Raw genomic sequence first — 13,922 nt, 5'->3', positions numbered from 1 at the left:
AAAAACATTTTTCACAGGCTTCTTTGCCTATAATATAAATATATATATTTTAATTATCTATGTAAATTGTAAAACACATGAAATCTTTTATTCTTCCTGTTTTGATATGTTGTGTAGATGTGTGGGGAAAAACAGTCTAAATGTAATTTTAGTTTTGGGGTTATTTTTAATTAAAGTGGCAGAACACTATCAAACTGAAAAGTAACTAGACACAAAAGAAGAGTACCAAACTATATTTACTGTATACAGAGATAAAAAACAAAACAAAAATGACAAAATGTACAAACTGATTAACAGCAACAGAATATTCCTAGGCCACAATAAAGTGTGTGTGTGTGTGTGGGGGGGGGAAGAGTTGCAAATGGTGAGGAATGAGGAGTCAAGACTCATGCAAAGTACAAACACCAGTATGATGGCAGAATGGAAGAAAAACAGAATAAATGTATGCAATACGGATGTTACTTTCAGTGAACATGGTCTGAATCCCCCCCCTCCATACAAACACCCACACATACAGTACAACTCTGCTGCAAAGTTAAAGAGTACAATTCTTTATTTTGTTTCTTTTATCCAGCAAATATTAAAATTGAAAGGCTGCATACTAATTGCTAATGAGTAACACAAAATTCCTAAATGAGTGAATGAAAGAACCTTTTTATTTAAGAACACACCTGGCATAAAACATATTGATAGTGGAATTCTGGTGCAGACGAGATCAGCTAAGATTTGCAGACTTACAAAATTAAGCTAGAGGAGTAACAGTTCAGTTAAAAAATATACACCAATTTACACAGCTACAATGGATTCTCCCCTCTGCAGATTTTTTTATTTTTATTTCTTCCATTTAAAAAGGGACACTGTACCCAAAAATTTTCTTTCATGATTCAGATTGAGCATGAAATTAAGCAACTTTCTAATTTACTCCTATTATAACATTTTCTTCATTCTCTTGGTATCTTTATTTGAAATGCAAGAATGTAAGTTTAGATGCCGGCCCATTTTTGGTGAACAACCTGGGTTGTCCTTGCTGATTGGTGGATAAATTCATCCACCAATAAAAAAGTGCTGTCCAGAGTACTGAAACAAAAAAAAGCTTAGATGCCTTTTTCAAATAATAGCAAGAAAACGAAGAAAAATTAATAGGAGTAAATTAGAAAGTTGCTTAAAATTGCATGCTCTTTCTGAATTACAAAAGAAAAAAAATTTGGGTAGTGTCCCTTTAAGGATTTTTTTTTAAATTGCAAAACCAAACGTATTGCAGTTCATACAAAACAGATGTAATTAAATGGTATTTTTGTGGGTCCAATCAAACTGGAACTTAGTCATTACACTGAATTTAAAGGCAAAAATGTACCTGTTACTATAGTGATAAACAGTTAGGAGGTACAAAATAACTAGGGCTTATATCTCCATGTCAACTATTTTATCAGACAGCTTATGTAGAGTGCATCTTTGTTACCAGAATATTGTATTTACCGCTGATGCACAATCAGCTCCTCTTCTAATTAGTCTAAATGTTTCCACTAGGTTTTGCATACCCACCGACTTCCAGCTACAATATAATACATTTCCAAGATGGCAGTTTGACGGTCAGAGCTTACATTCCAAGGATTCTGTTGGTGTCCAATATGGGAAAGATCCCAATAACTATGACCCTTGTGTTAATTGGTGGACATCTTTAGCGTTAAATATTGTATGCATTGCAGTAGGCAAAGTTTAAAGTGCTGAATACCAAAAACAATTTCTGCAAAAGGACAGGTTGTAAATAAGGTTCTCCTACACCATCAGCAAGAGCACTAAAAGAATGACAAATCTTGCACATTATTATTATACAATGCAACCAGTGTTGAATAAGAACAGGCATGTCAATTCTCAACATAAGGTTATCCACTAACCATTTTTACCTGTTAAAACAGCTTGCCCATTTCACTCAGGGCATTTAAATATTTCCCCCCCACAGCCCATGGCTCCTATGAGGTTCCATAAGTAACTAATGGTTTACAGCAACCGCAAAAATAAAAGCAACTGTCTCCCACTACCCTTTAAGGGACCCAAATGGACAGAGCAACCAATTCTATGGCGTATGGCTTTACACAGAAGTCTGGCATTAATAGGTTACATTCATTACAATAGGAACATATGAATATATACACATTAGAAAAAAATGTAAAGAAAATGAACAGATTCAGAGAGAAAAACAAAACAGCATGAAAAGCCAGGAGATTCTGTCTTAAGCTGAAAAAGAATTCTTTAGATTGGCCCTCAACACAAATTCTGACACATGGAAATGAACACCCTGTATGTTAGATGAAAAACTTTTGGGAGAGTCTGGTAACATTTTCAGAAGTGTTATGTGGTCAGCATGTTCATTTGATATTATGCATTAGCAAATCCAAGGGCAGAAGTGGAAAGTAAAATGTATGGAGTTGGTCTATGCCCATGTCACAAAAAGAGCGCTTTTATTTTCTTCTTTTTCAGCACGCACCACCTGTCTGTTGTTGAAATACATCAATAGTATCTTCATCTTCCATTTCCAGCTGTAAGTAGAGGGAGAAAAAAAAAAAAAAAAAAAAAAAGTGTTTTAGTTTTGACTGAAAAGCCAAGAGGTTAAAGTTTTGTTTATGTATTGTTTTGTGAAGGTGTGGAGCATATTTAATATCATATATCTAACATTACAAAGTGTTAAAATTTGTTTTTAAATAATGTATACAATATCAAGATACACTAAAGTGGGAAATGTAAAGAACTATGCACAACTAATTAATAAAAGTAGCTATAAACGTTCCAGCTTTTGTAGCGTTTTCCATTGAAATTCAAAAAAAGGTAAAAAAAAACAAATACCTTAATACATAATTTTATAATAAAATTGTACCAGGAAAAGAAAAAAAAAAAAATAAAAAATAATAAAAGACACCCCAGCCAAAGGCTTAAAAACCTCCCCCAGTTCCTTATAACCACAGTCATTCTGCCAAGGGAACAAGGAACAGTAGGAGAAACCATCAGGGTGAAAATAGGTGCCAGAAAATAAACTTAGGGCCGCCCATCAGAGAACATGGGCGGGAGCTGTGGACTCTTCCCATACAGAAGGAAAGGAAATTATCTGGTAAGTCATAATTTATGTTTTCCTTCTTAACCCTTTGAGTGCTAAGCACTTTCCCACCTGGGTGTTAAGATTTTTTATTTTTCCAACAGTGGGTCTTGGGGGTCTGTAGCTGCTTAGATGCCCGAGATACAGGCTCCTAGGCAACATGCCCGCTACTCCTATACTTAACATTGTTAAGTATAAATAAAGATGCGCGGGGGGCGGAGCCAACAGCAGGAGCCAGACGCACTTTTCAAGAGCTCCTAGGCCTAAACTAAAAGAAAAAACATAACTTATGCTTACCTGATAAATTCCTTTCTCCTGTAGTGTAGTCAGTCCACGGGTCATCATTACTTATGGGATATTAACTCCTCCCCAACAGGAAGTGCAAGAGGATCACCCAAGCAGAGCTGCTATATAGCTCCTCCCCTCTACGTCACACCCAGTCATTCGACCAGGAACCAAACGAGAAAGGAGAAACTATAGGGTGCAGTGGTGACTGGAGTATAATTAAAAAATTTTGACCTGCCTTAAAAAACAGGGCGGGCCGTGGACTGACTACACTACAGGAGAAAGGAATTTATCAGGTAAGCATAAATTATGTTTTCTCCTGTTAAGTGTAGTCAGTCCACGGGTCATCATTACTTATGGGATACCAATACCAAAGCTAAGTACACGGATGACGGGAGGGACAGGCAGGATCTCTATACGGAAGGAACCACTGCCTGAAGAACCTGTCTCCCAAAAACAGCCTCCGAAGAAGCAAAAGTGTCAAATTTGTAAAATTTGTAAAAAGTATGAAGAGAAGACCAAGTTGCAGCCTTGCAAATCTGTTCAACAGAGGCCTCGTTCTTAAAGGCCCAAGTGGAAGCCACAGCTCTAGTAGAATGAGCTGTAATCCTTTCAGGAGGTTGCTGTCCAGCAGTCTCATAGGCTAAACGTATTATGCTACGAAGCCAAAAGGATAGAGAGGTAGCGGATGTTTTTTGACCTCTCCTCTGTCCAGAATAAACGACAAACAGGGAAGAAGTTTGTCGAAAATCTTTAGTTGCCTGTAAATAAAATTTCAGGGCACGGACTACATCTAGATTGTGCAGAAGTCGTTCCTTCTTTGAGGAAGGGTTAGGACACAATGATGGAACAACAATCTCTTGATTGATATTCTTGTTAGTGACTACCTTAGGTAAGAACCCAGGTTTAGTACGCAGAACTACCTTATCTGAATGAAAAATCAGATACGGAGAATCACAATGTAAGGCTGATAATTCAGAGACTCTACGAGCCGAGGAAATAGCCATTAAAAACAGAACTTTCCAAGATAACAGCTTGATATCAATGGAGTGAAGGGGTTCAAACGGAACACCCTGTAAAACGTTAAGAACTAAGTTTAAGCTCCACGGCGGAGCAACAGATTTAAACACAGGCTTAATCCTGGCCAAAGCCTGACAAAAAGCCTGAACGTCTGGAACTTCTGACAGACGCTTGTGTAAAAGGATGGACAGAGCTGAGATCTGTCCCTTTAACGAACTAGCAGATAAACCCTTTTCTAAACCTTCTTGTAGAAAAGACAATATCCTAGGAATCCTAACCTTATTCCATGAGTAACCCTTGGATTCACACCAGTGTAAATATTTACGCCATATCTTATGGTAAATTTTCCTGGTAACAGGTTTCCTAGCCTGTATTAAGGTATCAATTACTGGCTCTGAAAATCCACGCTTTGATAAAATTAAGCGTTCAATTTCCATGCAGTCAGCTTCAGAGAAATTAGGTTTTGATGTTTGAAAGGACCCTGAATTAGAAGGTCCTGTCTCAGAGGCAGAGACCAAGGTGGACAGGATGACATGTCCACTAGATCTGCATACCAGGTCCTGCGTGGCCACGCAGGCGCTATTAGAATCACTGATGCTTTCTCCTGTTTGATCCTTGCAATCAAACGAGGAAGCATCGGGAATGGTGGAAACACATAAGCCATCCTGAAGGTCCAAGGTGCTGTCAAGGCATCTATCAGGACCGCTCCCGGGTCCCTGGACCCGTAACGAGGAAGCTTGGCGTTCTGGCGAGACGCCATGAGATCCATATCTGGTTTGCCCCAACGTCGAAGTATTTGGGCAAAGACCTCCGGATGAAGTTCCCACTCCCCCGGATGAAAAGTCTGGCGACTTAGGAAATCCGCCTCCCAGTTGTCCACTCCTGGGATGTGGATCGCTGACAGGTGGCAAGAGTGAGACTCTGCCCAGCGAATTATCTTTGATACTTCCATCATCGCTAGGGAACTTCTTGCCCCTCCCTGATGGTTGATGTAAGCCACAGTCGTGATGTTGTCCGACTGAAACCTGATGAACCTCAGAGTTGCTAACTGAGGCCAAGCCAGTAGGGCATTGAGAACTGCTCTCAATTCCAGAATGTTTATTGGAAGGAGACTCTCCTCTTGAGTCCATGATCCCTGAGCCTTCAGGGAATTCCAGACAGCGCACCAACCTAGAAGGCTGGCGTCTGTAGTTACAATTGTCCAGTCTGGTCTGCTGAAGGGCATCCCCCTGGACAGATGCGGCCGAGAAAGCCACCATAGAAGAGAATCTCTGGTCTCCTGATCCAGATTCAGCGTAGGGGACAAATCTGAGTAATCCCCATTCCACTGACTTAGCATGCACAATTGCAGCAGTCTGAGGTGCAGGCGTGCAAAAGGAACTATGTCCATTGCCGCTACCATTAAGCCGATTACCTCCATGCATTGAGCCACTGACGGGTGTTGAATGGAATGAAGGACACGGCAAGCATTTAGAAGCTTTGTTAACCTGTCCTCTGTCAGGTAAATTTTCATTTCTACAGAATCTATAAGAGTCCCCAAGAAGGGAACTCTTGTGAGTGGTAAGAGAGAACTCTTCTCCTCGTTCACTTTCCACCCATGCGACCTTAGAAAAGCCAGTACTAACTCTGTATGAGACTTGGCAGTTTGAAAGCTTGACGCTTGTATCAGAATGTCGTCTAGGTACGGAGCTACCGAAATTCCTCGCGGTCTTAGTACCGCCAGAAGAGAGCCCAGAACCTTTGTAAAGATTCTTGGAGCCGTAGCCAACCCGAAGGGAAGAGCTACAAACTGGTAATGCCTGTCTAGGAAGGCAAACCTTAGATACCGGTAATGTTCTCTGTGAATCGGTATGTGAAGGTAAGCATCCTTTAAATCCACTGTGGTCATGTACTGACCTCTTTGGATCATGGGTAAGATTGTCCGAATAGTTTCAATCTTGAACGATGGAACTCTTAGGAATTTGTTTAGGATCTTTAAATCCAATATTGGTCTGAAGGTTCCCTCTTTTTTGGGAACCACAAACAGATTTGAGTAAAACCCTTGTCCGTGTTCCGACCGCGGAACTGGGTGGATCATTCCCATTAGTAAAAGGTCTTGAACACAGCGTAGAAACGCCTCTTTCTTTATCTGGTTTGTTGACAACCTTGAAAGGTGAAATCTCCCTTGTGGAGGAGAAGCTTTGAAGTCCAGAAGATATCCCTGAGATATGATCTCGAACGCCCAGGGATCCTGGACATCTCTTGCCCAAGCCTGGGCGAAGAGAGAGAGTCTGCCCCCCACTAGATCCGCTTCCGGATCGGGGGCCCTCACTTCATGCCGTCTTAGGGGCAGCAGCAGGTTTTCTGGCCTGCTTGCCCTTGTTCCAGGTCTGGTTAGGTTTCCAGCCTTGTCTGTAGCGAGCAACAGCTCCTTCCTGTTTTGGAGCAGAGGAAGTTGATGCTGCTCCTGCCTTGAAGTTACGAAAGGCACGAAAATTAGACTGTCTAGCCCTAGGTTTGGCTCTGTCTTGAGGCAGGGCATGGCCTTTACCTCCCGTAATATCAGCGATAATTTCTTTCAAACCGGGCCCGAATAAAGTCTGCTCCTTGAAAGGTATGTTAAGTAATTTCGATTTAGAAGTTACATCAGCTGACCAGGATTTTAGCCACAGCGCTCTGCGTGCCTGAATGGCGAATCCGGAATTCTTAGCCGTAAGTTTAGTTAAATGTACTACGGCATCAGAAATAAATGAATTAGCTAGCTTAAGGGTTTTAAGCTTAAGTGAAATCTCATCTAATGTCGCTGAGTCAAGGGTGTCTTCCAGAGACTCAAACCAAAATGCAGCAGCAGCCGTGACAGGCGCAATGCATGCAAGGGGTTGTAATATAAAACCTTGTTGAACAAACATTTTCTTAAGGTAACCCTCTAACTTTTTATCCATTGGATCTGAAAAAGCACAGCTATCCTCCACCGGGATAGTGGTACGCTTAGCTAAAGTAGAAACTGCTCCCTCCACCTTAGGGACCGTTTGCCATAAGTCCCGTGTGGTGGCGTCTATTGGAAACATTTTTCTGAATATAGGAGGGGGTGAGAAAGGCACACCGGGTCTGTCCCACTCCTTAGTAATAATTTCAGTAAGTCTCTTAGGTATAGGAAAAACGTCAGTACTCGTCGGTACCGCAAAATATTTATCCAACCTACACATTTTCTCTGGGATTGCAACTGAGTTACAATCATTCAGAGCCGCTAACACCTCCCCTAGCAACACACGGAGGTTTTCCAGCTTAAACTTAAAATTTGAAATGTCTGAATCCAATTTATTTGGATCAGATCCGTCACCCGCAGAATGAAGCTCTCCGTCCTCATGCTCTGCATATTGTGACGCAGTATCAGACATGGCCCTAGCATTATCAGTATACTCTGTTCTCATCCCAGAGTGATCTCGTTTACCTCTAAGTTCTGGCAATTTAGACAAAACTTCAGTCATAACATTAGCCATGTCTTGTAAAGTGATTTGTAATGGCCGCCCTGATGTACTTGGCGTTACAATATCACGCACCTCCTGAGCGGGAGATGCAGGTACTGACACGTGAGGCAAGTTAGTCGGCATAACTTCCCTCTCGTTATCTGGTGAATGTTGCTTAACATGTACAGATTGACTTATTTAAAGTAGCATCAATGCAATTAGTACATAAATTTCTATTGGGCTCCACCTCGGCTTTTGAACATATTGCACAAAGAGTTTCCTCTGTGTCAGACATGTTTAAACAAACTAGCAATTAGACTAGCAAGCTTGGAAATACTTTTCAACTAAATTTACAAGCAATATGTAAAAACGTTACTGTGCCTTTAAGAAGCACACAAAAACTGTCACAGTTGAATAACAATGAACCGGATTAGTTATATAAACCAAAATTAGCAAAGGATTGCACACATTAGCAATGGATGATTAACCCTTAATATCAGAAAAAAAACTTATAACAATTGACAATATAAACGTTTTTATCACAGTCAAGCACAGTCTCACAGGTCTGCTGTGAGTGATTACCTCCCTCAAAACTAGTTTTGAAGACCCCTGAGCTCTGTGGAGACGTCCTGGATCATGCAGGGAGAAAAAGACAGACTGTGACTGAATTTCTGATGCGTAGTAAAAGCGCCAAAATAGGCCCCTCCCACTCACACTACAACAGTGAGGGGAGCTCAGTAAACTGTTTTAATTTAAAACAACGACAGCCATGTGGAAAATAAAGCCCAAAACAATTTTCACCAAGTACCTCAGATAATTAAACGATTTAACATGCCAGCAAACGTTTAAAATCAAATATATGAAATGTCTTTAAAAAGCCTGCTGCTAGTCGCTCCCACTGCAAGTTAGGCTAAAAGATATGCATACAGTATTTTCCCAGTGAAGTGCCATTCCCCAGAAATACTTAAGTGTTAACATATATACATGTCAGCCTGATACCAGTTGCTACTACTGCATTTAAGGCTGTACTTACATTATATCGGTATTAGCAGTATTTTCAAAGTCAATTCCATTCCTTAGAAAATAATATACTGCAACATACCTCTTTGCAGGTGAACCTGCCCGCTGTCCCCTGATCTGAAGTTACCTTACTCCTCAGAATGGCCGAGAACAGCAAACGGATCTTAGTTACGTCCGCTAAGATCATATATAAAAACTCAGGTAGATTCTTCTTCAAATTCTGCCTGAGAAGGAAACAACACACTCCGGTGTCGTTTAAAAAAACAAACTTTTGATTGAAGATATAAAAAACTAAGTTTAATCACCACAGTCCTCTCACACATCCTATCTATTAGTTGGGTGCAAGAGAATGACTGGGTGTGACGTAGAGGGGAGGAGCTATATAGCAGCTCTGCTTGGGTGATCCTCTTGCACTTCCTGTTGGGGAGGAGTTAATATCCCATAAGTAATGATGACCCGTGGACTGACTACACTTAACAGGAGAAATATATTTTTTAGCAAAAGAGTAAAACTATTTTCCTATAGGATGAATTACTATATAGTTCTCAACCTAGGCATATCCTGTCTGAGCCCATCTGGGTAACTAAGCATATCTGTGTTTTCGGGAGGAAAACATCACGCCACGAGAAGCGAGTTGCCGAGGCCTAACTCCTGACATCTGTCTTGATACTTTACCGGACAGGTCCCAGGGCTTTTTGCAATATGGAGGAAGATCAGGAGCTCCTATATACCCTACTACAGGACCTGGACCGGCGGATGGCAAGCTGCTTTCAGGATATTTCAGACACACTAATGTCGGTGATGAGGGGAGTAACCGACATCATACTACCTAATAAGGTTTCTGGAGATAAGCAGGCAGAAGCAACTCAGGAGTACTTACCCGTGAAGCCATCCCAGCCTTCTCTACTGTGCAGCGGCAGTGAGGACTTATTCACTTAGCCGCTGCTCTGAACATCACAGCATCTCCGGAATGGGCCTCACAGAAGGCGGAGATGCGACAGGCGCCCGACTCCAAGCCAAGCTTCATGAACAAGGAGGTACATTGGTACCGTTTGGTTCCGGCTCAAGAGGAACTCACTGGCTCTCAAGTGGGAACATCTTTGCCATACATCGCAGCACAGCAGGAGCGGGTCCCGCAGAGCTCGCGGGAACGACAACTGTTTGAGCCCAAATCATCCCTCGCAGCCATACCGGGTTTGGTCTGTATGCCTAACGTTCCTCTGTTGTCGTGCATTATTTGCACAGTTACAGTGCAGGTTCTCGGTTGCTGCAGAAGAGGAAACCCCATCGGCACAATCGCCGCTCTGGCCTATTCTGCCTAGTAGATCTGCCAACGGATGCCACACTCTTAGCTGCTCTTGCCCAGATCAGGAGCCCCTACACCTTAAACTTATGGTTTCTCCTCTACAGAGACTCAGCACAATAAGTCCACGTATATGCATGAGAGAAGGCATCGGCTGAGGTCTCTGAGGCTATAGGATGGATCTAAGGACTTAATCAGACGACCTTTTGATCAGCCCCAATGGCAGTTTTGAGACGATCTGCTCTGTTTATCCCTAACATATGTTTCTCCTATTTGGGGACAATTTGACATTCGTCAGCTGTTTGGTTGTAGAATACTCCAGTATGCTTATTATGAGAGTTATGACTCATAAGATTTAATCTAGCCCTGCTTTAGTTTAATATATACACACACATATATATATACATATATATATACATATATATATACATATATATATACATATATATATATACATATATATATATATATATATATATATATATATATATATATATATATATATATACACACATATACATGTTTACAAAGCACATATTAATTAGGGTATATTTAAGCCCACAATTGATACTAATACATATGGGTCAGGTTTGCTACGTACAATTTAGTTAAAACTGCTTATTATACTACTTGTTGCTTGTCATTAGCTGGGACTCCGATTAGGTTAAAAAGTTGAATGCATGTTTATATTTTTTATGATGCACTAACGTAGATGTTTCATATTGTGTTAATGTCAATAACACTCTGTACCCAAGATCAGCTCTGTAGTACAGGATGTTTCATATAGGGTCTTTGGATCAACTGAGACAACATTTATGTATATGTACAAACTTCTCAGAGAGCCTTCCTGTTTATTTATTCATAATCTGAGTAACGCCTACATATACATTCTTCTTAATGCACTACAAGTGCTAACTTCAGTTTTGGGATATATAATATATGCTTTTTACTCTGTGTGTTTGTTAAACACTTTCAGGCTCCCATATATTCACTCAGTTGGAATCTAGCGATATGCATCTTATAGACAGACCATCTATACCCACTATGCACATTACAATGCTGCACAGATATTTTTGATGACTTTACAGTCTGAACTTTAGGACTGAGCAATGTATTACATTAAGCTTTGTTCATAGTTGTATTAAATTATACCTCTCTCTAGTATCTAAAAAGAGGTCTCTCACTGGAACAATGGCTCTTACTCTCACTCTAGATTACATATTACAAAATATGGTTTAACCATTGCTTAAATGTGACACTATATTACTACCTTCTTTTTTATGGTGTAGAGGAGACATCTAGACACTATCTGGCGATTGCTAGTCTATTTAACAATGCACCCCCTTATGGGAAAATTTAAGCATAAGTTACTATAGGAATACAACATAGGGAGCTTTCTTTGAGAATGCATGACATTTGCTGAAGATCCTACGTGTATCTAGTTAGCCCCTGACAGGGTTTAAAATAGTCAACTTGCTTCAGACTTTGTCTATATATGGTGATTGCCAATATTATATTAATAGCACCCCCATAGACCAATTATAACTTAGGTATAGGAGGTTAAGTTCTATATTATATCGCTATGACTAATGCTCTACATTAGTTCTAATATTTATTACCCCTCACTTGAGTATAGTTTCAGAGCTACCTAGGCTCTTCCCAGCTCTAAAAGTCTGAGCATTACTTAAATAATTTTTGCCTTAATACACCTTACTTAAACCTTCCTGTGTCATGCAGCTTATTGGCGAGTCTCTATACTGATATCATAACAACTATATGCAAGGTATATTTATCACCTACTGTGTGTATATGTGTATTTGAGTGTATAGTATAAACAATGTGGCATGCCCAGGTTTGTCCTGTATCCCACACTAGTTATTTAGACAGATGCAATCACCCCCTCTTACTGCTGTTATATATTAACCTATTTATTATTAAGGCCTGTGTTTTATGAGTATAGCTTCTATAAAAGAAAAGAAAAGAAAAAAAAAAAGAAAAAAAAAAAAAAGTCTTCTTATATTTACAAGACATAACTGTTTATCATCTTCTTAAAGGTTATGTGGAAATGTATATTATGTATCATACTCCATTTCAGCTATTGGACAAGTTGGATACGCAATGTTTGGATAAGTTTATATATTGCCTGTCTCATTACTCTTTAGGTCAGTCCTGAACACCTATGTGAATTGCTATCATTGTGACATGTATGCATTTCTTTATAGCTTATTTTTGTAACGTTTGAGTCTCCCTGAATGAATCAGCAGAGTAGCCTTTTTCCACTATTTAGCTACTCCACCTTGAGTTAAGATGCCACTACGCCTCAATACCTACTACTAAGTAGACAAATTTTCCAAGACATACCTAATTTATCTTTTTAGTAACCCAGCTGCCAGGCCTACGGTCTCTACGTTCGTGCACTCCTAAGCCCACTCCTGGTACCCTATGCTACTTACATTTATATATGGCTCCGTCCTCCCATCCCTTTTCCTATACATATAGCGGTGCTTACCCGCTGAATATCCCCCTCCCCCTATATATCTCGGCCCAAGAGTGGCTGATACTTATGTTAAACCTCCACAGGCTGATATTTTGGTATTTGGTAATATTTTACTAGAATGTGGAGTTCATACGCTGATAATAGAAGAAGTTCTATTTTATCTCGCCAAAGATATTGTCTATCTAAATAACCAGACTTGAAAAGTATTTTTTTTCTTGTTGTATGTGCATATTGCTTTCTCAATAATGCTTCTGTATAGACAATGTATTAATCTCTCTGTTGCAACTTTTGCCTTAGGGCGAGTCTTTGTTTAGATGATATATGCTTTAACTTCAATAAAAAAATTATTTTCAAAAAAAATAAATAAATAAAGATGCGCGGTGACGTCACGTGCAACACGTGAAGCCCCGGCGATGCCTGTCACTATGCAGGCCCAATCGCCAGGGTAGGAGCCCTCAGATCTCCCTCAAGGCGGGAGAGTGCTAATGACGGCTCTGAGCTATCATTAGCACCAGAGTGGGAAACTGACGGCTCAGAGCCGTCATTAGCACTCAAAGGGTTAATATGGGAAGAGTCCACAGCTGCATTACTTACTTGTGGGAAACATATACCCAAGCTCTAGAGTACACGGAATGCTAAGCGGAGAGGGAAGAAAAAAAAAAAAAAAAAAAAAAAAAAAAAAAGGCGGACCCTAATCAGAGCACCACAGCCTGCAAGACCCGTCTCCCGAAGGGTCCTTCAGCAGAAACAAAAATATCAAACTTGTAAAATTTGAAAAAAGTATGTAAGGAGGACCAGGTAGCCGCCTTGCTGATCTGATCCATAGAGGACTCATTTTTGAAGGCTCAAGAGGAAACCACTGCTCTTGTAGAATGAGCCGTAATCCTCAGAGGAGGCCGATGTCACGCTGACTATGCCAAAAAGATAAGGAAGTTGAAGAAGCCCTCTGACCCCATCATTCATGGAAAGGAGAAAAGCAAAAGAAGTTAGTCTAAATTCCATCGTAGCCTGAAGATAGAACTTCAATGCACAAACCACATCCAGAATTACTTTATAAATGTTCCTTCAGAGGATTAGAACATAAGGAACCACAATCTCGATTGATGTTGCGAAATGACAACCTTAGGAAGAAAACCTAACTTGGTTTGTAGAACAGCCTTATCAGCATGGAAAGCCAGATATGTAGGGACGCATTACATGGCAGCAATCACAGATACCCTGTGTGCAGAAGCAATAGCCAGTAGAAAAGGAACCTTCCAAGAC

At 40.3% G+C, this 13,922-nt stretch overlaps 1 protein-coding gene across 1 annotated transcript in view; it reads right to left on the bottom strand.

Annotated features, from left to right (window-relative positions):
- Positions 1-535: 535 nt before the first annotated feature.
- Positions 536-13,922, bottom strand: part of SUMO3 (small ubiquitin like modifier 3) — a 53,225-nt gene continuing 39,838 nt past the window's right edge. The window contains exon 4 of the mRNA XM_053698765.1: positions 536-2,537. Within this exon, the coding sequence (XP_053554740.1) occupies positions 2,475-2,537 (63 nt within the window). The 3' untranslated portion in view covers positions 536-2,474. The remainder of the gene's footprint in view (positions 2,538-13,922) is intronic.

The sequence above is a fragment of the Bombina bombina genome, chromosome 1, assembly GCF_027579735.1.
Source record: "Bombina bombina isolate aBomBom1 chromosome 1, aBomBom1.pri, whole genome shotgun sequence".
In the NCBI taxonomy this organism is placed as follows: Eukaryota; Metazoa; Chordata; class Amphibia; order Anura; family Bombinatoridae; genus Bombina; species Bombina bombina.
This window is presented reverse-complemented; position numbering and strand designations above follow the sequence as displayed.